General features: G+C 42.0%; 1 protein-coding gene across 1 annotated transcript in view; it reads right to left on the reverse strand.

Moving 5' to 3' along the window:
• Gja5 (gap junction protein alpha 5) overlaps positions 1-26,714 on the reverse strand; it is a 49,763-nt gene extending 23,049 nt beyond the window's left edge. The window contains exon 1 of the mRNA XM_074050597.1: positions 26,540-26,714. Coding sequence (XP_073906698.1) covers positions 26,540-26,587 — 48 coding nt within the window. The 5' untranslated portion in view covers positions 26,588-26,714. The remainder of the gene's footprint in view (positions 1-26,539) is intronic.
• Positions 26,715-27,505: the final 791 nt, after the last annotated feature.

A 27,505-nucleotide genomic window follows, 5' to 3' on the forward strand; every position in this document is an offset into this window, starting at 1 on the left:
TTGGGCAAGACAATTAGCATAAGTGCAGTATTCAGGTATTTTAGAGACACGGTCTCAAGAACTATTTCCCCGGGCTGGCTTCGAACTGTAATCGTCTTGATTTCTGCCTCCTGCGTAGCTAGGATTACATGTGTGAGCCACTGGTGCCTGACTAGTGTGATCTCTTTGTTGTGCTGTAGTGAAAGGAAATGGAATGGAACTTTTACTGAAGGCCTTCTGTGTACCAGGTATTTTCACCTCACAGCACTGCAAAATAGTGTGGCATTATTTCCATTTTACAGTAAAGAAAATTCAGATTCAGAGTTTAGTAACTTGCCCAATATTACTAAGTAAGTAGAAAAGAGGTCTGCCTGATGCCAAAGGTCAGATGCTTTCTCCCCACAGCTGTAGAGAAAATTCTTACGAGCCCCATTGGTCTGGGAAGAGAGGGGGCACAGGTCACTCTGGATAAGAGCAGACAGACCTCCAGATAGCATAAGAAGAACGAGTTCCAACCATGGCAGGAGAAATTGTGTTTGGCCATGAGTATGAAGGCAGCTAAGTACTGAAATTTACAAGAGGCACAATCACATTCCCCTCAAGCTTTTTAAAGGTGGCATCTTGAAAATTGCTTCTTTTTTTCCTTCTCTCCAGAGGCAAGAGGGCAAATGAGGAGACCTTTCTACATCTCCTTCACCCAATGAATCTCTTACTCTACAAGATCCCTTCCCAAGACTCTGGGTCCAGATGTTGTTTTCATAGCTACCTCCCTTATAGCCTACATGATAACACGTCCAAGTAGTTTCTGTCTGCCTCTAATTGCAAGAGCAACGAGTTCCCCCCCACCCCACCCCATGCCTCACTGGAGACATAGATGGGTAATTAGAGCCATGGGGAGTGAACTGAGATCACACTTTTCTGCATAAGCCATTCCCCTGAAGACTTTTACTTTCCAGATAAGGGTTAAAAAGGGCCAGAATGCTCTGTTCCAAGAAGTAGAAAGCAAAAGAAATACAGACATCCTTGCCCTTGATGCTTTGGTCTCAAATTTTAATCCCAAAGACAAGGTCAAGGTCACATCCATACCTTTTCTTGGGTGTAAGGCAGATGGGGGTCCTCTGGGATCCCAAGCTTTACAACTTCTTTGTGGTGGGCTTGGGGCCAAGGAGGAAGGGAAAGAGGGGCAAGGGGGAAAGGAAGAGGGAGAAGAGAAGGAGGAGGAAGAATCCAGTGCCAGTCAAGCCTAATTATTTCCCACTAAAGTCAGAGCATGAGGGCTAAAGCTGGGTGAAGCTTCACATGAGCCTGAGAGTCCCAGGACTGAGGACTGCTACAACAAAAAAACACAACTTTACCTAGATCTTGGGGTGGCAGTTGCCCTCTAAATCCAGAGGGAAGTCCTCAAAAGTGCAAAGACTGAGAGTCTCAAATTCTGCTCCTGTTATAGACAATGTCTAGAGACGGTAGTACCTACCTGGAGCACATGCCTTTCTCCACTAATAAAGTATGCAAAGTGCACACCTCCTCCCACCTACCCACCTCACAAAGACTAAAATGGACATGCTCCTTTATTTTGAAAAGTGTTTTCAGTCAAGTACAAGGCATAATACCAGGCAGTCTACTGATAAAAAGATTAAGAAACTTTCCACAATATACTGTCAACTCAGATGCCCTCAGACAAGTCACTCCAAAGTATAGGGATATCATTATGTATAAACAGAGGTACGATATCTTGTGCCTGTCTTGATAATTTAGCCACTGATGTTCAGAACATAATTCAAGACAAGAAGTTTCACATTTCCTCCCAGATTAGCCTCTAAATTCAACTTTAGCTCTTAGGGTCAAGTAATTTCAGGGGCTTAGAGGCATTTAGCAGTTTTAAATTTTCTCTGGTTTTTTCAGAAGTTAGTCTCACATTCAGTCACCTAAATACTCAAGATAGAATGGACTGGATTTGGGGCAAGTACCTTATAGTTACAAGTGCTTGCCTGGGCTCCGATTTTGACTCTTCTACTTGTCAGTTATGTGACCCTCTTTTGCCACATCTTTTTCACCTTTTACAATGACAATGATGGTTAACTACCAAACTTATAGATTGGCTATTGAAGGAGATCTATGTCATGGTTAAAATGTAGTGAATGCTAAATAAACATTCCCTTCCATATATATATAATACAAAATATATGATATGCATATGTACACATAGATCCATATAGCTAGACATATACATTCAGTATGTAATGAATCATACATCTGTTCTGAAGATCAAAATTAAATTATAGCTAGTAGAGTTTCTTGGAAAGAGATCAGTGTTTACAATGGAAGCATGGGTTGGGTCATGATTATTATAGCTATAACTGTGATGTCCACTTTCATTGCCTCCTATGAACAAGGCTACAGAAATGGCCACATAGGGTAGACACTGAACACATCTAAAGGCACTATTCATGTATATCCTTCCCTTTGTAGAGCACATAGCAACTGCTTTCCCAGATGAACCTGCACCTCCCTCACAGCTGTCCTCTCAGAGGCTGGGAAATAGCACCTGCTCTGTGGTCATTTACTCAATAATTTAGTGAAGGTATAATAAGGACAAACTACGCACAGGGCTGGGCATACAAAGATATGTAAGGCACAAGTTCTGCCTTGATATTCCAGGTGGCTTTGGAGAGAGTCCTGAGCACAATGAGCAGAACATAATGATGTCAGTGCCAACTGGGCTGTGAACAGAGGATGTGAGAGCTGCTAACTTTCCATCTATGTAGTACTGGCAGTAGGATCAGTGGTAGAAAAAAAATGAGAAAGTCTAACTCTGTCCAAAAAAAAAGTCTCCTTAAACGCCATTTTGAAAAAGTCAAGAAAAAAATCAATGTGATTCCAGAGAAAGGCAATGGTGATTTTTTCTGGCAGGAAGAAGGCAGCCCACTCTGTTGAGAACCTCCATCAGAAGGTTCAAAAATAGTTCCCTTAACACCAGGCCTAATGCAACTCCAGCTTTAGAGTGTGGAAGGAGGGGGCAGGGATCTTTACTTAAATTTCATATCCAGAGCCAATGTGGGGTGGTGCTACACAGGAGGCAGAGATTGGGAGGATCTTGGTTCAAGGCCAGCCCAGGCCAAAAGTTAGCAAGATCCCATCTCAACCAATAAGCCAGGTGGGGTGGCACATGTCTGTGGTCCCAGCTACATGGGAAGCCATAGGTGGAAGGATCACAGTCCAGGCCAGCCCCAGGCAAAAAACAGGAGAACCAATCTAAAAATTAACCTAAAAAAGCAAAAAGGGCTGGAGCCATAGCTCAAGTGGCAGACAGCTTGCCTAGCAAGCACAAGACCCTGAGTTCAAACCCTTCACCAAAAAATAATAAATAAATTCCACACCCAGTGGATTCCAAATATAAGTTCTTATCTAACAGGGAGATTCCAGTTCTTAGGGGACAGACCAAAGTCTGTCAGCTCATGACAGATGGCCTTTCTTTGCATCTTGCATAGCCCATTTGATAGAGGTCCTAACTTGGAATCAGAAGATCAGAGATAGAATCCCAACCCTGTCCCTTATTTATTGTGTGATCTCAGGCAAAGTCACTAAGCCTCAATTTTTTGTCTGTACAATGGCATAATAACACAGTCTTCACAAGTTTGTTGTTTGGACAGGCTACACCTTGTTATTATTACGGGCTCTGGAATAGAAGTGAGATTTCAGGAGAAACGCAGAGGCACAAGAGGTCCCTTCCATTCTCAAGCAGGGGTCTTGTGTAACTGATCCCCAGCTTCCTGCCCACCATCCATTCTGGTGCCTGTGCACTTCATTAATAAAGGCCATCATGCCCTGAGAGCATTGTGGCCTGAGCTGGCCAGCTTAGCGCACCAGGGGTTCCAGTGCCTTATTTGTAAAGAAGGAATTCCAAGGCTATCTAAAAGGAAGTCAAATTGTTTTCGGAAAACAATAGCAAAGTAACTACAAGTCATTAGTTTCCTCCCTGGGGCCCCAAAAAGAGCTTGTCTGGGGAGCTGAAAGTACTGTTAGCACTGTTTACTTAAAGACCTCTGGACAGGACCCATAAATTAATTCCTGTGCTTGACTTTCTGGAATGAGAGGAGGTGAGTCATGGAAGCGGGGGAAAGCTTGAGAATGAAGTTTCTTGTTTCTTTAGGACACAGCTAAACCCCTGGCGCCGATCTGCCTTTTCTGGTCCTCTGGGTGAAGGTTTATTCGGATACATAAACATACCTAGCAGACATCTGCACTCTGCAAAGATTCTTAATGAGTTTGTTCCCAGAGCAGAAAACCAAAAATCCTGTTTCCTGCCCTCCCATCAAAGCCCTCTGTGAAGCCAAACAGGTGCTATACAAATTCCTTTCTGAAAAGGAATTTCCTTGGTGACAAGACCAGACAAAGTTAGAACCGCAGAACCCTGTCTTCTTTGAGGGATGCTGTGGTGCCATGCAGATATCAAGGAATCACACTCCAGAACACTGGAGCTTGAAGAGAATTTAAAGATCAACTGGACCAGATGAAGTCACTAACACCCAGAGAGGGCAGACAACTTGTCAAGGTCAGGAACAGAAGCCAGATCTCCAATGATTCTAAGAAACCTGGGGACTTCCCTTAAGGTTGAGTGGACCAGTTAATTGATCCTCCTCTATCTGTAAGCGCACTTAGCTGAGAGTCTCTGTAGCTTAACTTACTAAAAGCTAGAGAAAAAGTGTTTCTTGACTTCTGTGGTCCTGGAACAACTGTCTGCAAGAGCTAGAGATAACTATAGACCCTAAAGTGTTTTCAGAGAGGATGCAAATGCTCTTGATCTGTTATTTTTTGTTTGTTTATTTTTGTTTTTTTAACATCCCATGGGGAAATCATAAGAATCTGTTGAACTTAAGCATTAGTGTTTATGCCAGAGGATCTTCATATTACACACATGAACCTCTGAAAGACCTATGGTGGGCTTTCTGGGGTATAGAAACTCCTGCACATACTGCAAAACTTTAGGAGAAGAAGGACCATAGTCTTTCTTAATTCACAAAGCACTCTTGACCTAGAAAAGTTCAAAGGCCACTGCTCTAGAGGTCAAGAAAGATTATTTTCAATCAACTGCCAAAGTTACTGAAATGGCCACCAATTCTACATGACAAATCTAACATAGGCCAACATGTTCTACCCTTACCTTGACCTACAAGCCACTTATCAAGCAGGCAAATCTGCTCCATAGACACAGTAGAGATCCTCACCTGTCAGATATGGAAAGACCATCTGAGAAGAGCGTATCTGTTGCTTCTTTATAGCTTCTCTAAACTCACACAGCTCACCAAGACCAGCACCCACCTCTTATCCTATTGTCCAGTATTCCTTCCACTGTTTCATAAGACTTCCAAGTATTGATTATACACCTTTCTAGATACTAGTGCAGCTGTCAATGCCAAGGGAGCTTCAAGACTAGCCTGACTTCTGTGAATTTGAGGTGTGTTGGATGAATGAATGCACACCCTAAAACAAAGAGTTCTTTCTTTAAAGCTTTTCCCAATAACACTTGAAAAAAAAAAGTGAGATTTGTATCACTAGAGTAAGGGCTCCGTCCCTGGTCAACTCCAGCTGAACAATCAGAATTAATAAATGGTCATTCAATTGGTGCCAATCTCTCAGATCCTACCAGTCTGAAAACCTCTTTAATGGAGTGCCGGACTAACAAATCAAAGGATTTGGCCCTAACAATCTACTATAAAATAGTAAGGATTTAAAAGAATAGCTGAAGAGTAAATTTGGGTCAAGTAGGTCTCCAAACTGAAAGTGGTAGCATCCTAAAAGCTCTGATGTAAATTTGTGGTGTGAATTGCTGAGCATATGGTCCTGTAGAAATAATGTTATAAAAGATGTCTAGCTCCCCAGGAGAGCTCCTGAAAGCTTAATTAAGGAATTACGTCTCTTAACCAAAGGGCAGGGAGTTCTGGAGACTCTAGCAGCCTAGTGAGCATGGTCTCTAGATGTGAAGGAATGGTGTCCCAGTTGGGACTCTGGGAGTGTGAGATCCAAGTGTCTCCAGCTGTGAGTGTGACCCCTTCCTGCCTCTCTTCCTGGGGAAGGGAAATAGCACTTATCAATCACCTCACTTTCTTAATGCCAGGACTGACACTCTTAGCAATGTCCCTTTCATAAACTAATCACTGAGCCCCAACACAGTTTTATTTTTTTAAACCTATACAGGGTTTCTTAATTATAAAAGCAATAGAGTATTATTGTTTTAAAAATTAGGTAATACATAAAAATTTAAACAGAATAAAAATCAACCATAGCCACCATTAAAATAGTGATAAGTATCCCTCCATCGCATTTTTATCCTTATAATTTTTTTTTACAAAATTAGAATTGAATTACTAACTTTTTTTGTAGTATACTTTTTTTTTTTCAGTTAGTAAAGTGCCAGGGACATTTTCTATGTCAATAGATGGATATCATCTTCTCCATTTTAATGATCATCAAGAGTGTAGTCAGAGAAAATGGTACCCAAAGTCATGTAATGTGTTTATGCCTTTTCTGTCAACAAGGATGGGCACCATCCTGCACTGGAATTCTCAAAAACTGGCAAAACTGGCATCTGTGTGGTACCCTAGATTAATGCAGAAGATACAACACCTCCACCCTTGGCTAAGTCTTTGGGTTACGTGGTTTTCTGCTCTGAGGATTTACTAATTCAATGAGAATTTCTATTCTTAGCTAATAAACACAATTTGAAAATAAGGGGTGCCCTTTGAATTCGTATGACACAGCAGTTCCTCTCTCTGCCCCAAGCGAGTTCCACAGGATGCTGAGCCCTCTTCTCAAAGCCTTGCTAACAGCTTGTGGTAAAGACCAAAATCTCTGGACAAAACAATTCAAAACAGAAGGATTAGCTTCCCCCATTCAACAAACTGCTTCCCTACCAAACACATAAAATGCAAAAAGGAGGTGTGCCAGGTGAGAGAAGCGGGAGGGAGATGGAAAGGACCTAGACAGACCCTGGGAAAACACTTCATGAGTCTTGGGAGAAGATGTCTATGGGTAAACAGAGGTAGAAGTTTAAATCTGAATAGCAAAACCAAGCTTTGTAGAAATCACTACCACCACGAGCCTGCTGTCCCCAGAAGAGCTATAATCATATATAATGCTTCATGCTTCCAGTTCTTCTCAGGTTGCTGTGAACTTCCACATGGCCCTGGGGTTAAAGTGCCAGCTCTGCCTGTGGTGACTAGGACATGTGTAAGAGACAGAGGCTGATGGGTCAGTGAAGGCCAGCAGGAAGTGCAGTAATCAGGAACTCAGGGGACCTGAGCTCAGGTCTTAACTCTGATACAAAGTTGAGTGGACTTTGAGAGTTACAGAGAGAACTCTTTTGCCCTCAGCTTCCATTATGGTAAAAAGAAGATAGAAAGAACATTTACTGCTCCTTCCAGTTCTAAACTTTTACACCTTTATGACTGTAAATAATTCATTATCTACATACCAATCGAAAGCTTCGAAGAAGTTGAAGTCTGTCTTGGGTGCTTAACTATACTTGCTCTTATTGCCCCTCCCTTTCTTTATATATACACCATTCTGAAGAGCAAGAAAGATGTTCTTAAGCCATTTTTATTCCAGATGGTGGCACTATATTGAAACCTCAAGGTTACTCTAGATAAGAAGAGAAATGAGTGAACACTTGAAGGAATATTTTGATTAGAATGCTTTCAGTAACAATAAAGCCAGTAACAGAAAACCCAGGTGGTATCAATCAAGCATGGTAACTACTACACCATGAGAATGCACAGGGGATGTTAAAGCTAACGGATGGCCCACTAAGAGCTGATCCATTTGTTTAGTCATTTATTCATTCACCCTTCCCTCCATTTAAAAAAACACACTGAATTTAGTACTGTGGGAGCTAGATATCCTCTTTTGTTAAAAATAGTGCCCTTTTTGGTAAAAATGCTGTTTTGCCAGTGACAAATCCATGTAAATACTGTAATAAACTAGTGTCTCCCAAACTGCAGTGCCATGCACATGACATTCTTATCAGTCAGGCTCTTGCTTTCCACACTGGGGAGGGATCGTCTTATGAGTGAAAACTATTCAGGCCTGTCAGGGGCATGTCAACCACCAGAAACTGCCTAATACAGAGCCATGCTGCGGTTCTGGGGACAGGACAAGCAAAGTGCAGGACATATCTGGGCAGCTGCTGCATAAGCCTAGGTGGGGTAGTGAGGATGGGAAGGTTTCTCCCTGTGCATTCTGCCTGGCTGCTTTCATATGCCTCCACTCTCAGGCCCAGGGAGTGCGATATGTGCAGAGGCTCTGGAGTCTACAATCTGGGAGCACAGACCTTTCTGGGGCTGGGGAAGTAGGTATGTTTTAATACAAAACCTTATAAAATGTGTTTGTATTTTACTTTGTATAAAAAAGTAAGGCAGAAAAGTTGAAGACTATGGTTAGGTCTTTCTAATTTGATCAGAAGAGACTTGGAAGAGGAGCTTGGTCTGACCCAGAAGAGGTCCACAGATGGGTGGGGAGAAGCAAGGTGTACTGAGGAGATCTCCTGGAAGAAAGAAAGACATGAACATGGCATCTTGGTTTCTGAAAAGGTGGCATGAAAAGGACAATTGACCTATTCTGGGCAGTTCAAAAGGATAGAACCAGTCTTCTCGGGCATTGTTCGAATGCTTCACAAGTATCCTGACATTCAGTACTCACAACATCATGAAGTGGTTACTATTATATTATCTGTCTTTATAGATGAGGAAACCAAGGCACAGAGGTTAAACAAATTATCCTAGGCACAAAGCAAATAAATTACTGAGCCAGGCTCCAAAACCAAACATTCTGATCCCAGAATCCTATAAAGATTTTTTGGCCTACTATAAGGAAGTACTTTCTAAGAATCCGAGTTTTAAAAAGGAGGCTGTTTTATGGAAGTATTTAAACTAAGGCTGAGGACCCATTTTCAAGGGGTATTGACTCAATCAATGTTCCTTGGCAACAAATATCAGAAACACTGTGTCTACTTTAAACTGAAAAAGAAAAGGAAAGCAGAGGGAGAGAAAGGGGATGGGTGAGGAGAAGGAGAAGGGGAAATTTGTTGGAAGTGGGGTACAGAATAAAATAGCTGAAGACCCAAATTCGAGAGGGACCAGAATAAAAGAATGCCCTAGAATCCAGGGAGCAGAAAGTGATTAACCATTTCTTCGGGGCACAATTGCCCAGATAAATCAGCTCTAATGGGTTTCTGTCTTTTTGGCATTCAGCTCAAGATTCAAGTTTCAGGGAAAGAACATTCCCTAGGCTTTGCCTTCAGAAAGATTGACAATAAAAAAAATCACTGGTATTTATGGTGTGTTTATTCTCTACCAGGCACTGTTCTGAGCACTCTGTCTGCATGTATTTTTTTCTCACAGTCACTCTATGAGGCTGGTACTGTTAGAATTAAGAAACTGAGACACAGAGAGTGTGAGTTACGCCCTAAACTCACGCAGATGAACTAGTGGCAGAGCTGGGATATGAGGCAGGACAGTGTGTGCCACCAGGCTCTGAAGGATAGGTCCCAAGGCAAAATGTTGGTGTTGATGAAGAAGTTGGAGGGACACTTCAAGATAAAACTCATAGATGCTCCCTCAGGACTTGGTTTTCTGAGGTGGTTTCTGACCCAAGAATTCCACATTTAAGTTTCCTTCCTTATCCTTTAATGAAAGGAGAAGATAAAGGAAAACAATGAGCAAAAAGACAACAGAAAAGATATAAAGAAGGATTAGATAAAAGAGAACTAATAAGCTGGGCACGGCAGTACACACCTTTGGTACCAGCTACTCAGGAGGCAGAGTTTGGAGGATTGCAGTCCAAAGACATCCCAGGCAAAAGCATGAGACCCTATCTGAAAACAAACTAAAAAGAGCAAAAAGACTAGGGTGCGGCTCAAGTGGTAGAGCAGTTGCCTAGCAATCTTGAGACCCTGAGTTCAATTCTTAGTACAGAGAGAGAGAGAAAGAGATAGTATCTGAACAGGAAGCAACCAAATGACAAAATTTCAGAGAGAAAAAAATGCCTATAAAAGTATAACTTGAATGAGTTGGTGGAGTGACTCAAGTGGTAGAACACCTGTGAGCAAGTGTGAGGCCCTGAGGTGAAACTGCAGTTCTGTTCCCCACCCTCCCTTAAAAAAATGTAACTTAAAAAAACAACAAATAATCCAATATTAAAGAACTTTGGAAGGTGAAATTAATTGAAAAAAAAGCAGACAGGTCAGTTTCCCACAAATGGTAGAAACTTGATAGGAAGCCTGAACACTACAAGAGGCAGGACCTATCGTAGTTCAGGGTGAAGGTTTGCAGTCAGGCTGCTGGGATTAAAACCTACCTGAGAAATTAATTGACCTATCTGAGACTCAGTGTCCTTAGCTATAAAATTTTAATAATGCCTATGTCAACAGTGTTGAGGAGCTAAAACAATGTGTGTGAAGTATTAGCACAGTGCAGGCACATAGTTAAGTGCTTACTGAGTGTTGACTATTTGACCACTGTATGTTAGCTCATACATGCCCAGGGTGGTCTTGGGCAAGCACACAGGAGCACCTCATGGTTAGGTGCCTAGAATGAGCCCCTCTTGGGGAATCCTAAGCGCAGTCCCCGGGAGAGCAAAGGAGCTGTTTGTTTGGTTGGTTGGTTGGTTCACTGGTAATGAGTCTTTTGTTTTAAACTCAGAGCTTCATGATTGCTAGTTACATACTCTACCACTTGAGCCATGCCCCAATCCTTTTTTTTTTTTTTTTTCGCTTGTTTTTTTCAGATAGTGTCTTGAATTTTGCCTGGGACCTACTTACACCTCTAGCATATCTGGGATAATGGGCATGCACCAACATTGCCAGCCAGTACAGCAGAGATCTTAATGATGCGTAGGAGGTCAGGAAAGAGCACTGCCAACAGATAAAGGCCCTCAAAAGATAGATGAGCAGGTGAAGAGAGCAAAAACATCCTGGGAGTCTGAGAGTCTGGGGGAATGGAATGCAGAAATGAAGCTCTGGGAAGACATTCTTCCTAAAATATCATTGTAAGAACTCCTTTTGTATAGCTCTCAGAAAACCCCTTTGAAGTCTCTGAAAAGGCAGGGAACAGTGGACTGGGCTGACAGTCAGGAGCCCGGGGTTCTGGCTTCTGCTGAGGCCAACTATGCTCTGTGGACTTGGGCAAGTCTTTCAGCAACTCAGTTTCCCCATCTGGAAAAAAAAATTGGGATAATGATATCCACCTCATATCATGGGAGTAAAAATTTAATGAAAAATATGTCTGTAAAGCACCTGGCACATAGCAGGTACTAAATGATAACCTTCCTCCCTTCCACATATTAGTATAAAAAATACATATACTGCCAGAGTGGTACAAGTGGTACAGTACCTGCCTAGCAAGCGTGAGGCCGAGTCCAAACCCCAGTACCACCAAGAAGAAGGAGGAGGAGGAGGAGGAAGAAGAAGGAGTAGAAGGAGAAGGCAAGGGAGGGGAAGGGAGAGGAAGAATGACAATACACCAATACAGCCAACAGAGAGTCCACTGGAACCAGAAGAATGGGGTAAGCAGATGGTTTGGGATTCATTTAGTCCCAAAATGCTTCATATGTTCTAGCAAGTCCATCTTCAGCCAGTCTAACTGTCTGAAATGACCTCTCCACTCCACCCTGTTCTATCTTGGTCTATTCCCTGTCTAGAAAAAAAAAAACCTTTTATCATTCCCTCCTCAAAGAATCATTTCTGGGAATTCCCTCACCATAGGACATGTTCTTCTATTTTACCTGATTTTCCTTTGCTTTGTGCTGTAATTAGTTCTTGAAGACTGAGAGAATATCTATTTATCTTGGTGTTTCGTGAAGTTTATGCTACATCACACATTTCTTGTGAGAAGTTTGTTTTCATGGGGGGATGGGGAACATTCTGTCCCCTGAATTCATGTCTCATCTGGAGCTCTGGTATAACTCAGTACACCCAAGAAAGTATTTGGGAAGCTTAGAAAAAAAAACTGGGCATACAGGACCAACTTACCCACCATACTTTATAAGACCAACAAAAATGTTTTAATTTATTTTAAAAGCAGTAAGAGGGCTGGTAGACTGACTCAAGTGCAGAGAACCTGCTTAGCAAGTATGAGGACCTGAGTTCAAACCCCAGTACCACAAAAAAAAAGTAAAGATTCTAAATATAATATTAATAGCATTAATCTTTCTGCCAATGCACATATAATTTTTACTACTTTTTATGGAAGAAGGGTCCTTGGAAGGCAGCAGTACCTATGACCCACAAAAATCCCAATGTAGTTCTGAGCAGGCTTAGCGCAGTGTCTTCCCTGCCTGTCCTGCCGAGGAGCTGCCTGTCTGCACAAAGCAAGCATTTTATCTGCCCTACCTTGAGCAACATTCAACAGGGACATGGTCATGTCCAGCATTGCTGGGTGACTGCACACTCTAGGCCAAGTCTTTCACCTTAGTCCCATCAGTAATAAAGGTGATATGCTACACTGACATCCTTCTGCCTGGCTCCTCTGTCTCTCACTTTCTTCCTAACTTGGTCAGTGAATGGGAATGCCATTTATTAAGGTCAATGAAATCATTGTGTTGATTCTCTAAGTAATCCAGTAAGTATAATCTTTATTTGACAGATGAAGACACTGATTAACAGAAAGGTTAAAGAATTTACGCAAGGTTAAGCAGCTGAAAATGGGCTTAGAACCCAAAATTTTGAAGTTAAGGCTCTTTTCCCCTACTACATTGCAAAATAAAGGCTCAAAAATATATGTTGAAATGAATCAAAATGTTGAGTGAATATTGCTAGGCAGCACAAGGCTTGGTTTTGACCTAGCAATTGTAAGCTTCACATGAAGTATTGACACTTACCATTCCCTTAATAAACACTTTATGAAGCTCCAAATCTATTTTCCTGCCATGAAGAACCACCATGCCCTGTAATATATGTTTACATTGTCTTTGCCATTTTTGCCGAAACAGATTTGGGGGGCAGACATTCAGAGTACTTAGAATAAAAATATAATGTTTGACTTTCATGGAGACAGACTGAAATATGAATAATTGTTTCATTATTTTGAAACTAAATTTCTATTCCAAGAGGCCAGTAGTCAAAACTGGCCCTTCCTACTGTCCTTGGCCTGCAAACCTTCTCACTAACCCTTGGCAAGTAAAGACACTTTGGGAATGCAACTGATGAATGGACAAGTCCATGCTATTATTCAGGGAGGACTCTGCTTCCTATCAAGCAAAGGCCCAGCAGATCACTGGCCATGTTTAGAATCTTCAGATATTTGCCAGGAGAAATGTCTTGGAGAGAAAAGAATCTCCCATTCCCCTTGCCTGATGGAATTCCAAGATTGTTGGGCAAGATGAAGTAAATGAGCTACAAGAAGAGAATTACTGTTTTCCATATTGAATTCATGTGCAATTCTACATCAATCCCAGCTCATGTTAAGCTTTGAGTCACAGCACAGATTCAAAGATTGAATACTCAAGTTCATGCTTTCTAAGCTAGACTATGTTCGTGACTTATTCTGGAACGCAGCTTCACAAATAGGTGAACCAGCTGGGCCACCGAGACTGTCTTTTCTGTGTGTACCATCACCCTTGCATTCTCTCTCATTCATGGCTCACATATATAATTCTTTCTTCTTTCCCATTACATAGAAGCTCCATGAAGGCATGGACTGCACCTGTCTTATTCATGGCTTTGAGCAGAGTGTGTGGCTCTGTAGAATGGAGGTTAAGACCATGGGTTCCAGTAAGATGGACCTGGATTTGAATTCTACTGAACTACTTGCTAATTGTGCTAATTGTCCATCACCCATTTCCCATTTATAAAACTGAGGTGGTAATAGTTCTTGCCTCATAGAACTATTGTGAAAGTTAAATGAGCTCACGTGTAAAGCATTGAGATTGACCCTGGCACATAATAAGTGCCTAGTAAATACTATTACTGTTGTATTAAGTGCCAAATGAGTTTTTGAGAATTTTTTTAAATGGCAGTGTGCTCAGGCAAGAAGAATGCCTAGAGCCTTATTAAGAATTCCAGCTGGGACATTGCCTGATTGTTTTGGGCTGGGGGGAATTCCTCACCTGAGGCCACGAGAGGAAAATGAACAGAACAGTTGCCAACAGAAACCTGCTCTTAAGATGTTAGAGTTCCCCCCGCCCCAGCCCCCACCCCAGAGCAGTGGGAACTGAGCATGCTGAGCTGAGACTTCATTCTCAAGAAGGACCTGACCCAGAGCAAAGGAGACAAGCGCCACTGTGGAGGAAGTGTGTTCAGGTCCCTCACCTGCCCCGGACATGCCGTCTGGGAGGCTATCAGCCTAGGGCCTGCTCTGGCTTCCTCTGCTATTGTTTACACTCACCACTCTTCTGATAATCGGGCTGTGGGAACCACTGCCCAGACAGCCTGGGCAAACATGGGCAGGACTGCAGTTGGGAATGGTCTCACTTTCAAATGAGGACTGAGCCTGGGGAGGCAGGCTGAGAAAGGGCAGTCTGAGGTCTAAAGGTACTTCAGCGTGAAGCATATTGAAATACCCAGTACAAACATAGCATATTGAATAGTTCTGTAAAACTAAAGAAAATCAATAGCCTCTGCAATGAAATGCTTAAAATACTTAATTGTCCCCACAAGGTCAAATTTGTGCCAGCTCTGGACATTGTCTAGACTTTCTTAGTTGTAGTGAGTTTTGAAAGACAATCAAGAAGCCCCAGAACTCAATCATGGGACAAAAACATCTAAAACAGTGCATTTTAAGACATGTATTGCTTGGTGTGATGGCTCATTCCTGCAATCCCAGCAACTCAGGAGGCAGATGTCGAGAGAACCACAGTTTAATGCTCCCTAGCAAAAAGTTAGCAAGACCCCAGGTAGGCATATTGGTACTCGCCTGTTATATCAGCTATGTGGGAGGCATAGATAGGAGAATCACAGTCTGAATCCAACCTGAACAAAACCATGAGACCCTACTTGAAAAACAACTAAAGCAAAAAGGGCTAGAGGTGTGGCTCAAGAGCCTAGGAAGTGCAAGGCCCTGAGTTCAAACTCCAGTACTGCCACAAATAAATAAATAAATAAACAAATAAAAAACATGTGCTAGAGTTTTATACTCTAAGAGTTTTGGTATTTAAGTTTATCTAAGTTTATTTGTTACATCAAACATTTTATTAATTTTTCCCTGTAACAATTATTTAAATTCATATGTATCTAACTTAGTGTTCATAATATACTCTTCTTTACACTATGAAAAGAATTTTTCTCCTGATTATATAATAAATATTCTTCATATAAAATTTTATATCTACATAAAAATTCAACCATACATAAACCAGAAAGAAGAAAGTTAAAAGTCACCTCAAGTAATCATCGTTTATATTCAGTGATTATCCATATAATCTATATATAACTACATATGTTATATGTAGTTATATATTATAACTACATATAAATCTACATATAAATATGTGATTTTTCATAAAACCTGTGCTTTTTAAAATTTCTGAGCAACTTTTTTTAAAAAAGTGCAGTTGGATCCTGAAGCAAGAATCCAAGAAATAGGATGATATCCGATATGTATCTCAGATTTATCTACCTATACATAACTAGATGTAGAGTGAAATAAAACTCCTATAAGAAGAAAGATATTTATATAGGCAGCTATATACAACTGCCTAATAGAGATCAGCTTATATGATGTGTATATTTTTATTTGACATTCTAGTATGAATTCTTATATTATCAACCAATCATCATGTACAAAGAATAAAGAATATGACATATATATTCTTTAAAAAGTTTAATACATTATTGTAATTTGTTGTTTTGAAGGTTAACATGGCATATGTCACAAAATACATAGTGACACGCATCTTTCAGAACCTAAGATCAAGAGATCTTGTGATGATCAAGTTTTAAACCTATGACAGTGTTTGAAATTCAAAATCCTAAGAATGGCTACAGCTAAAAGGAAACCAGAACCCAAAATACAATGGAAAAATGTCTAGTCTGGAAGGAACCTTAAGGACCACCTGCTCCAAATCACTCACTTTAGAGATGACGTGACAGGTCAGCAAGGTGGACAATGTGTCTAGTCACAGAGCAATTGGCAGTTGACCTCATACTAAAATATCTTTTCTTTAATTATTTGCCATTAATTTTTTTTTTTGGCAGCTCTGGGGTTTGAACTCAGGCAGGGCCTCACACTTGCTAGGCAAGTGCTCTACCAGTTGAGCAAATTCTTTCTTTCTTTTTTATTTTTATTTTTATTTTTTGGTAGTCATGCTGTGGATCAAGCTCAGGGCCTTGCATGTGCTGAACTACATCCCCAGCCCCAGGAATTTTATTTTATTTTTGGTGGTACTGTGGTTTGAGTATTTAATTATTATCTCACCTCTTTCCATCAGATTTTGTTCCCTATTATGTTTAACATAAGCCAGAACTATTTCCCCTTTTTCTGAATCACGCTGTCCCAGAGAACTGACATCTATTAAATTCAAACATTTTTAGAAATTGAATCAAGGGATCTCTGAGAATTCAGATTGCATTGAATCTATGAAGATAAGAACAGGGGGAGTCGTTAACTGTTATAACTATAGCAAGTACATGCACTTACTATATCTTCAAACCCTGACTTCCTACTTCATATATGTGTGATTCGTGTATGTTACTTGATCCTTAAAACAACCCAATGAAGCAGCTACCATCATTATCCCCTCTTTACAGAGAGGAAACCAAGGCATACAGAAGTTAAGGATTTTTTAACCAGCCTGTGGCAGAGCCAGGGTTATGGACCAGCAATACAGCTCTGGAGTTCAGCTGTATTGACTAGACACCACCAGTCTCTCAGAGAGGGAAGAGTCCAACCAAACAATATTGCCGTTGCTGAAACCTAGAGAGAAAATTAACCACGCCCTTGGATGTTCTGGTGAAGGCAGGCAGTTCCTAGGGGAATTCCTGGAAACTCTCCCTGCTTACCTCGCCCAGTTCCAAGACTCCTTGACCAAGCTTCCACAACTCTTTTGAAGCTCTTTTTTGCTTATTTGTTTAACATTTTTATTATAGAAAATCTCAAACATATGCAAAAGTAGAATAATAAAATAGTACCCACATACTCAGCTATCTACCTTCAATAATTATCAACAAATGTTAGTCCCATGGGTTCTTTTTAATCCTAAATTCAGTTTTTCACCCTTGTAAAAGCACATATATCTTAGGTGTTGCATAATGTATTAATATCTTCATACGTTTTATCACTTACTGATACATAAACATTTATATTGGCAGGTATGCTCAAATAGATGGCATGGCTATTAGTGGTTTACAGATAGAACATGGAACACAGAAATACAGCAAGAATGCCTAGGTTCAGTGACTTTGAACAAGTCATTTCACTTCCCTAGGCCTCATTTTTCTTATCCATGAAGCAAAGATGGTAATTCTACTTACCTGTCAGAGTTGTGTTGACCAAATAAGATCAGGGGTATGGAAGAATTTACAAAATGGTAAGGAGACACATAAAGAAAGGTATGCAAAAAATTAGACAAAACACGAGGTGGGGTATCTATGGCCCTGATATTGAAAGCTGAAAATACAAAGTCCAGAAGGTCAGTTAGAGGGTCCCACCAAGAGTAAGAGAAAAAGCACCAAGTTGGGAGTCAATGGCCAACTAAAGTAACCTAGACAGGTTTGTCTGTCCCCTTTGTTCCTCTCTGGATATTTGAGATGGCTACAACCTTTCACACGTGTTTCTAAATTCATGGTGACTGAGGACTGGAGACTAGGCTTCATTTTATCTTCTTAGCTCCCTGCTTTTTTGCAGATTATTTGGATACTTTCTTTGACTGTCACTCACTCAAAACCTTATGAGGCCTCTCTACTAGCTGGCTATCCCCAGGTCTCCTTGCCAACCAAAGGGAATTCAAAGACAACCCTTCTGTTTTAGACTGTGAGATCTATTTATGTGTGCCAATTACTCTCTGAGCACTGTGTTTTATTAGAATAGTGACTCTACTCTTCTACTCTAAGGACACAGCAAAAGTAAGACTGGCCATCAAAAGTAAGTGGAATCAAAAGGGTACCAGAGCCAGTTTCCATGGCCAGTGGCTAGAACACCAGCCCTTGTCCTTGGCAGCCATACTGCCATCCAGATGACACCCAACCTTGCCCACTGCCCTCTTCCTTCCCCAGCCTCCCAGGGAGGATCAGTACTCTCTTGATTTCTGCCCCCGGAGTCAAGAGTCCCCAGCGTGGCCCACTTATTTGAAGTTTCATCCCTCTGGTCTAAGGACTCCTTGTCCCTCTTGGAGGAGACAGGGTGGGACAAATGCAGTCCCTCTTAATAACCACAAATCAGAGGAGCAAATAAACACAGACAGACCACCTGCCATAGCACATGGAGGCCTATAGTAATCAAACCTGCAAACACTTTATAAGGCACTTGGAGAATATTTTTAAATTGGGATATTTCTGCCCTAGAGTCACTCTGAGGACTTTGCTCATCAACATGCTTGATGCCTGAGAATGGCAATATTCCAAGAAGGCTTATGTTTTAAGGTTACAAAGGCCACATACTCTGTACATTTCCCCAGTGATCAAGGCCCACAGAAACTGAAATGGCTGCAACAAACCCCCAAGAGGCTGCCCAGTTACATGGGTTCAGAGCTCTGGGTGGCCCATTCTTTGCCATATTGGGGCATGGGATTTCTTTGCGACCCCAAAGGGGGATTGCTTATATCCTCAAGCATGAAGACTGTAGCCCAGCTATTTGACTAAGCTCCATAATCGTAGGTGTTATTCTTATCTACATGTGGACTCATTTGATGCATATTTATATCTCAGTTCCTAAGAAGTTATCAGGCTCAGTGCAGACATGGCAGATGGGGAAAAAAAAAAAAACCACCACAGCCTTTTAGGACTTGAAGGATTAAAAGAAGCTTGAAGAATATGCCATGGTTTTTAAATGTGTAGTTTAAACATGCCATTTTCTTATTCACCAGAAGATGCTGGTGGCCTGATCAGAGTTAGAGAGTGCTGCTCTATTTCCAAGTGTCAGAAGACTATCACGCAGCTTTCATTAGAAAGACACTTTACTGCCAGGCCTGGTGGCTCAAGCCTGTGGTCCCAGATACTTAGGAGGTAGAGGTAGAAGGAGTGGCCTGAGGCTAGCCTGGGCAAAAGCATGAGACCCTATCTGAAAATCAAACTGAAGCGAAAAGGACTGGGGTGAGGGGTGGCTCAAGTGGGAGAGTACATGCCATCAGGTATGGAGTCCTAAATTCAATCCCCAGTACTGAAAAAAGACAAATTGCTGTTACCTGGCAGAAAATCTTCATAAACATACAGACATTGTGTGCCTAAAATATGACTAGAACTTCTTAAATGTGGCATTTGCTCTGTACCACCTGCATGACTATGCACAGTGACCCTACTTCACAGTTTCTTTGTTTTTGTAAAAAAATGAAGTCACTGCTGGGTATGGTGGTGCACATCTGTAATCCCAGCACTTGGGAGGCAGCGGCATGAAGATGGCAGGTTTGAGGGCAAACTGGGCTACATAGCAAAACCCTACCTCAAAAAAAAAAAAAAAAAGTGAGGCCTCTGGACACAAGCTGAGATCCAGCGGAATGCAGATTAGTGTGGAGGAAAGGGCCCTGCCAACTGGTCCTAGAAAAACCATAATGAAGCTGGGCACTGGTGGCTCACACCTGTAATCCTAGCTACTCAGGAGGCAGAGATCATGAGGATCGCGGTTTAAAGCCACCCTGGGCAAAGAGTTCACAAGACCCTATCTCGAAAAGACCCATCGCAAAACAAAAACAACAACAACAAAACACCCATACTGAGCACAGAAACTGCCCTGGGCTCCCTCTGACATCACCAGACATGAATGAGAGTAGACCTGAAGCTGGGGCCTGGAAATGAGTCATCTCTTTTGGCTTCTCTTCTCTGTCCACTCTCACTCCACCCCTGCTCTGCCTGTGGCATCCAGAGACATTCTCATCAACTTTTTACTCTGGTACCACCTTCTCAGGAAGGTGCTCTTCACCACCTTGCTTACAATTTAAACCCAACAGTCCTCTTGCCACCATCCCTGATTCACACACCTTTGACCCACTTTATATTCAGTTGATTTATTATACTTACTATCCCCACTAGATTGTAGGCTCCTTGAGGGGAAAGGTGTTTTTTTTTTCTTTTCAGTTTTCTTTTATTATTCATATGTGCATACAAGTCTTGGTTCATTTCTCCCCCCTGCCCCCACCCCCTCCCTTACCACCCACTCCACCCTCTCCCTCTCCCCCCTCAATACCCAGCAGAAACTATTTTGCCCTTATTTCTAATTTTGTTGTAGAGAGAGTAGAAGCAATAATAGGAAGGAACAAGGGTTTTTGCTGGTTGAGATAAGGATAGCTATACAGGGCATTGACTCACATTGATTTCCTGTGCATGGGTGTTACCTTCTAGGTTAATTCTTTTTGATCTAACCTTTTCTCTAGTACCTGTTCCCCTTTTCCTATTGGCCTCAGTTGCTTTAAGGTATCTGCTTTAGTTTCTCTGTGTTCAGGGCAACAAATGCTAGCTAGTTTTTTAGGTGTCTTACCTATCCTCACACCTCCCTTGTGTGCTAAAGCTTTTATCATGTGATCAAAGTCCAATCCCCTTGTTGTGTTTGCCCTTGATCTAATGTCCACATCTGAGGGAGAACATACGATTTTTGGTCTTTGGGCCAGGCTAACTCACTCAGAATGATGTTCTCCAATTCCATCCATTTACCAGCAAATGATAACATTTCGTTCTTCTTCATGGCTGCATAGAATTCCATTGTGTATAGATACCACATTTTCTTAATCCATTCGTCAGTGGTGGGGCATCTTGGCTGTTTCCATAACCTGGCTATTGTGAATAGTGCCACAATAAACATGGCTGTGCAGGTACCTCTGGAGTAACCTGTGTCACAGTGTTTTGGGTATATGAGGGGAAAGGTTTGATTGCCTCATTTCTCTGCTACATCTCAAGCCCTAGGAACAGTGGCTGGCACACACTAGGTAGGCACTCAACTATTAGATGAATGAATTAATCATCTTCCTTTTGGTGAAGACCTTCCCTATTTCTGAGGGCAACCCTCTCAGCTCTGTTGATTTTGGAAGCTCTTTTTCTTCTGACTCACGTACACTATGATTTGCCCAAGACCTTGACCCACCCTGTGCCTGCATCAGAGTTGCTTGCCCTGAAGAGAGAGGTGGAGCCTTATTAAAATGTCTCTGGGAGGAGGTAGCACTTTAACAGGAAGCTCATAATCAGTGTTTTTAGGTGAATTGACTAATGAGGTTTCCATAATAGTATGACCTCACAATAGCTAGTTAGTGAGGACGCATTACAGTTCCTCATTTTGCACATAAGTAAAGCGAAATGAAGTTCAGAAGCATTAAGATCCCACAAGTAGAAAGTATAAGAGCCAGGATTCAGTTCCAGAACCATCTAATCCAAAGCCTAGAGCACTTGATATGTAACTGCTATTTACAACAGGTGCTGTCAACTGAGTAGTGTCTATGACTGGTTCACACCAGAAAGTCATAGTCAAGTAAACAAGTGGGCTCTGTTTTGCTCTCTGTGTTATACATAGTACCAGTGATAAATCACTTTCATCAAGGTAGATGGTTTCCAACCTGGGGAACTGCAAGCAGGGAAGCCAAAACAGAGTATGTCAGTGTTTAACTTGAACTTGAGAAAAAGATTAGGCAGAATAAATTTCAGCCACTTAGCTACTCCTTTGAGTAGCTGAAATTCAATGAAATGTCAAGCAAAGAGCAATACTGTGAATTGTAGTAGATTTCTTAATGCTTAGCCATTTGTTAAGTAGTCAAAAGAAACAAACAAAGAGAATAAGGACAGGTGGGTTCAGAGGGTCCTGTGTGGGGCACTGGACGGAGTGTGAGGATGGTACCAGACACACGAACCAAATTCACACATCCATCAAATGATGTTCAAGGTTTACCAGAGCATGCACACACAGAATTGTGCCTTGGTAAGAACCAAGTCCTGCCTAAGTAGAACTCCAGAATCAGGACAAAAATAGTTTGAGGACCCATGGGGTCCAGATCCAATACCTACAGAGTTATAAAAAAAAAATTGAAAGGATTTATTTCCTCCTTCCTGGAGGATGCATATGGCTTACTATATAGTAAATTGCAATAATAATTACAGAAAGGTGCAAACATCCCACAGTGAGACCTTCCTGTTGAGAAACTGACCACTCAGCCAGAGCACTAAAAGGGTCTTGGTGGATTCATATTCTATTGATCTTTTTCTGTGTTCCATCCTATCTTTGTCTAGGCATTACCTAGAAGAGAGGTCACTCCCTCGTGTCATGGCTTCATTTCAGTTTCCATGAAAATCCCAGCATCTTTACCTACAGTTTTGTTTAACAGCACCCTAAGTACAAAGAATATATCATTGCCAGTAATAGGTTTGGCCTTTTTTGGTTGTTTAGTTGTTTTTGTGTACTGGGGCTTGAACTCAGGGCCTACACCTTAAGCCACTCCACTAGCCCTTTTTTGTGAAGGTTTTTTCGAGATAGGGTCTCACGAACTATTTGCCCAGGCTGGCATCAAACCTCGATCCTCCTGAGCTCTGCCTCCTGAGTAGCTAGGATTACAGGCATGAGCCACCAGTGCCTAGCAGTAATAGGGTTTTGATCCTTCCCAGTACATGTAATACACCAGTCAGCAGCATCCCACATCACCTTGGGGTCTCTCCCTCAGTTGCCTGCCTTTGACCCATGTCTTGTGTCATCCTACATGTAACATGGCAGGGGAGAAGCAAAAAGGGTAATTGACAGGTTGTTCAGAATTGCAAATGTGCTCTCTAACTGGAACATAGACTCTGTGATCACCAGTTATCTGTAGCTGAGGCCACGTGGGTTCTTTAAGCATTTTGAGCCTAATATTGTATGGCCCAAACAGGCTGTGCACTGAGCTCTGGCAAGAGAAAGATGAGTAAGACCCACCCCTACCCTTGGGGAGCTCACACTTTAGCTGGGGAAACACAGAGTAAACAGATGGTGACAATCTAAAGTCACAAGGGCTCTAAGAGAGCTAGGGGAGATGGCTCATTGTTTAGAAGAATTAAGCTGTGGAGAAGGAAAAAGAAACTTTGAAATAGAAGGCCTTTTAAGACTAGTTTTTCATAGTGGTATAGTTCTGCCTAAAACCAGTTGCTGAGTGTGTGTGTGTATTTGAAACAGGATCTCCATGTTGCCTGGGCTGGCCTTGAACTCACAATCCTTCTGTCTCAGCCTTCCAAGCAGTTGAAATAACAGGTCTGAACCACTGTGTCTGACTTTCAGTTGTAGTTTAACAAGCAGCTTTAGCTTCTATCTTCTCTAAGATCCCTGTGTTCTCAAAATTCCAAAAAACACAAACTATTCCTGGACCCTATCTCCTAATATCCCTGACATCTTCCTTCAATGATTCTCAGCTGGTCAGATGGCAAAGTCAGGAATGCAAAGATGTAAATAAATCAACTCAGTTTCTCAGTGTGGGAATATCTCCATGAGACAGACAACCTGCCAGGACAACTTGGTTTCCAACACACACTTGGAAAGTTGACAGAAATGACTTTGAGTCACTGAGTGGTTCTCAGACCAGGATTAGAAGGAGCAGTGACCATGCATGGCCAGTCTCCACCCAAGTCTGGTGGCATAAAATGATGCAGGCGGCGTGACTCCTGTGAAAGAGCAGCTCTGTTCCTGAGTAATATTTTCTCTGAGGAAGTCAGTTGAATTCTATGAGATTAGTTTTCATGTTAGTGTGTTGAAGATTGATGCTGTCTCTTACCTCCTTCAGATACTTAATGAGAATTACGAGACAGTGTGTTAAGCAAAGCATTTACATGAAGTATTTACAAGGGGAGCCCACAAGAGTGGATGTTTACAGGCAATTTATCCCTCTCCTTTGTCCATGGTGTGAGTCCTGGAAACAGAAGCAGCCTTTTGGGTTCAGATGTGTTACTACTTCCTGTGTGAGCAAGTTTCTTAACGTCTTGCACCATCAGTTTCCTTATCTGTAAGGTAGCACTAACATTATTATTTGCCTAGTCACTGCTCTTTTAGGAATTTATTCATGTATTTATTCCACAAGCATTTACTGAGCACCCGTCCAGTGCTATGCAATGAGAGACAGCTTACTGGTTGGGTTAAAAGAATTTAACTCTGGACCCAGAGCATCTGAGTCTAAGATTCACCACTACTAGATATGCAACTTTAGGTAAGTCATTAACCTCTGCATGCCTCATTTTTCTCATCCATAAGATGGAGATAACAATAATATTTACCTCCCATGGTTGAGATAAAAGTTAAATTTGTTAGCATATGCTTAAAATAGAGCCTAGAAAACAGCACTACATAAATATTAGCTACTTTTCTAGGTGCTACACTCCTAATTGGAACTTAGACTTTGGGGCAGAGTCTCACAAATAGGTAAAGTATTTAATATGTCAGAAGGTGCAAATGTTACAGGGGGAAATCAGGGAAGGCAAGAGTGGAGTGCCTGGGTGGTCACAGTTGACATCATTGAGAAGACAGCATCAGAGCAAAGGCTTGAAGGAGGCATGGGAGAGAGTTAGGCTTCTGTCTGGGAGAAGAGAGGGCAGAGAGACTAGCCAGTACATGAGCCCTAACACAGGCATAGGTCTGGCATATTTGAGGCATAGGAAGGATGGAAGTGTAGCAGGATCCTATCAGGGGAAGAGAAGAAAGGGAGGAAGGGAAGGGGTCAGGTCATGGATCTGGCTATGACCCATGGTGTCAGGACACTTCTTGGACTATCATGAGGATGTTGACTTTTACATTGAGAAGAGGAGTGACACAGCCTGACTTACACTTTCTAAAAATATCAGTTTGTCTACTGTGTTGATAATAGATTGTAAAGGGCAAGAGTGAAACAGAAAGAATAGTTACAAAGCTATTAAATAATCCAGGCAAGAGGTAACAAAGGTGGTAGCAGGGGATGGTGACATGTTCCAAAGGTAAAACCAACTGAATTTGCTGAAGGATTGAATGTGGATTAAAAAAGGAAAGAAAATAGGACTCCTCAAAGAGATATAACGGACATCAGTTATGATGGGAAAGTCTGAGGTGGAGCAGGTCTGGTCTGAAGATTAAGATGTATATTAGATGTTTATGTCAAGTTCAAGAGGGAGGTTTCAAAGTCATGAGAATGAATAAGAAATAAATGCAAATAGAAAAGAGGGGCTAGGACAGAACCCTGGGTCACACTGATACTAAGAGGTAAGGAAGAAGAGGTACTCTCAAAAAAGGAGTGCGAATAGAAGGGGAATCCAATGAGTGTAGTAATTGCAAGGCAAGTGTTGAAAGTCACACGCAGACCTGGAGGTCATCTTCAGTAAGAAGACAACTGAGAAGAACGATGAGATTTAGCGATGTGAAGATACTGTGATTGGTTAATGTGCTGAGTAAATGTCTCTCTTACTACCCCATCAGTAGGCTTTGCTCACACCAAACTGTCTGCCTGACACAGAAGGGTAAGAAGCCTGAGTTTGTGCCAGTAGCATGAGACCCAGTGAGCCCTGAGCAGAAGGAAAATCAAGCTGGAGTCCCTGAAGGAAGGTGGGGAAGGCTGAACCCAAAGAACCAGAAGGAAGAATCTGAGTCAAGTTAGGAGTCTAGGAGATAGGGTCAGATCAAGGGCAAATTCAGTGTGAGTAATGGTGGTCCTGTGATCTCAAAAATACCTGATTTGGCTCCGCTGACCTAACGGTCACAAGGGGACAGGGTTTCAACAGAATAAAGCAGTTTTAAAGGGTCAGAGGCAGGTAGATAGTATAGATAGGGTCCTCTCTAGTCCTCCCTCTCTTAAGACAAAACACAAAACTAAATGTATACAGTCCCATTATGTTTCGTTCTGCATGACTTATATGTCATTGTCATTGACCAAATTATGTGCCTGAAAATAACAATCCAAACCCAAAGGCACAGAGACCATGAAGCTCATCTTGGTCTCATTCCTAACATTGAGTACTGACATGATGAAGGACCAACAGCCTCAGCAGTGTATGTCAACAGTCATCCTTTATGGTGGCATGTTGCAGCTGAAAGTTGTTCCCTATCCCTGAATCCTACTCTCTCTTGTTACTCCCCCAAATCTTGTCACACCTCTTGGTCGTTGTTTGCCTGGGGCTTTCTGGAGCCTTCCTAGCGGGTTGGCAGAGGGATCAACTGACATTGCTCCCGCATGTGCAGTGTCTAGCACAGTGCCAGCACCTAAGAGTCTGGGAATATTTGTAGGCATTGCAGGTTAATCTCTTGTTGGAATACAGATATGGCTGAAAAAAGTAATGCTTTCAACTTGCTCCCTATGGCAAAAGAAGGCCACAGAAAATGTTTTTCATAAGTTGTAGGGGCAAGGTGAGAGCACACAAGAAGCAATGAGGGAAAAGGGGAAAAACAAACCATCAGTGTGTCCTGGCCCAGAGGCTGGCTGAGTGAAGCAATACCATAGACAGGAACCAGGGCATGGTTTACTCTCTTACCTTCCTGGGCATTTTAACCCATTGTATTAACGCCAGGTCCTCAGGCATCACTCCTCTGTCTCTCCAGACAGTCTCCAGCTACTGCCTTCTATCTCTCCACCTCCCACTTACAAGTTCAGTTCAACCCAGCTCCCTGTGGCTCTCTGGGAAGGGCTGCAGTCATCATCTCCATGTCTTTGCTCTGCTCTTCCCCTCCTGTTTCCTTATCAACTGGCTTCAAGACTCAGCTCATGTGTTTCAAACCTACTCAACATTCCTCCCAAGCCTGTACTTGCTTATTTCATCGCACTTGGAATAACACTGTGTTTACACACCACCTCCCACTGGGTATCAAACACCTCCAGCAATGTCTCTGACCTGTCACTCCCCAGCCCTGGTACAGTGGCTGGCACACAGTAGGTACTCACTACATGTGGCAATGTATACATACAGTATAAAGCAAAAATTGGTAGTTTTTGTTTGTTTGTTTGTTTGTTGTGGTACTGGGGCTTGAACTAAGGGCCTTCACCTTTTTTGTGATAGGGTGTTTTGAGATAGGGTTTCACAAACTATTTTCCCAGGCTGGCTCTGAAACCGAGATCCTCCTGATCTCTACCTCCTGAGTAGCTAGGATTACAGGCATGAGCCACTGGCATCTGGCCCTTTTTCAAATGAAGATGGGGAGGAAATAGCCAAGAGAATTTCTTATATGTTGCAAAATAACAAGGACAAGAGAGGGTAAACTTTCTCTTTGCTCATTTTGGAACAATGTCACCAAAAAAAGCCATTTTAAACAACAATTCGGAAGAAAGTGAAAGACAAAGAGCACTTTCAGCAGTGGGGGAGGGCTGGAAGGAGGGAGACAATATGAGGAATGAGTCTACTGGCTTATGGGTTACAGCTGGAAAGAGAAGTGTCATCTGACACCTGGAGTTATTGAAGTTGGCACAGGGTCTTCTTTGTCTGTTACTCTTCCACTGGATCATG

The sequence above is a fragment of the Castor canadensis genome, chromosome 12 (genome assembly GCF_047511655.1).
Source record: "Castor canadensis chromosome 12, mCasCan1.hap1v2, whole genome shotgun sequence".
NCBI classification, from domain to species: domain Eukaryota; kingdom Metazoa; phylum Chordata; class Mammalia; order Rodentia; family Castoridae; genus Castor; species Castor canadensis.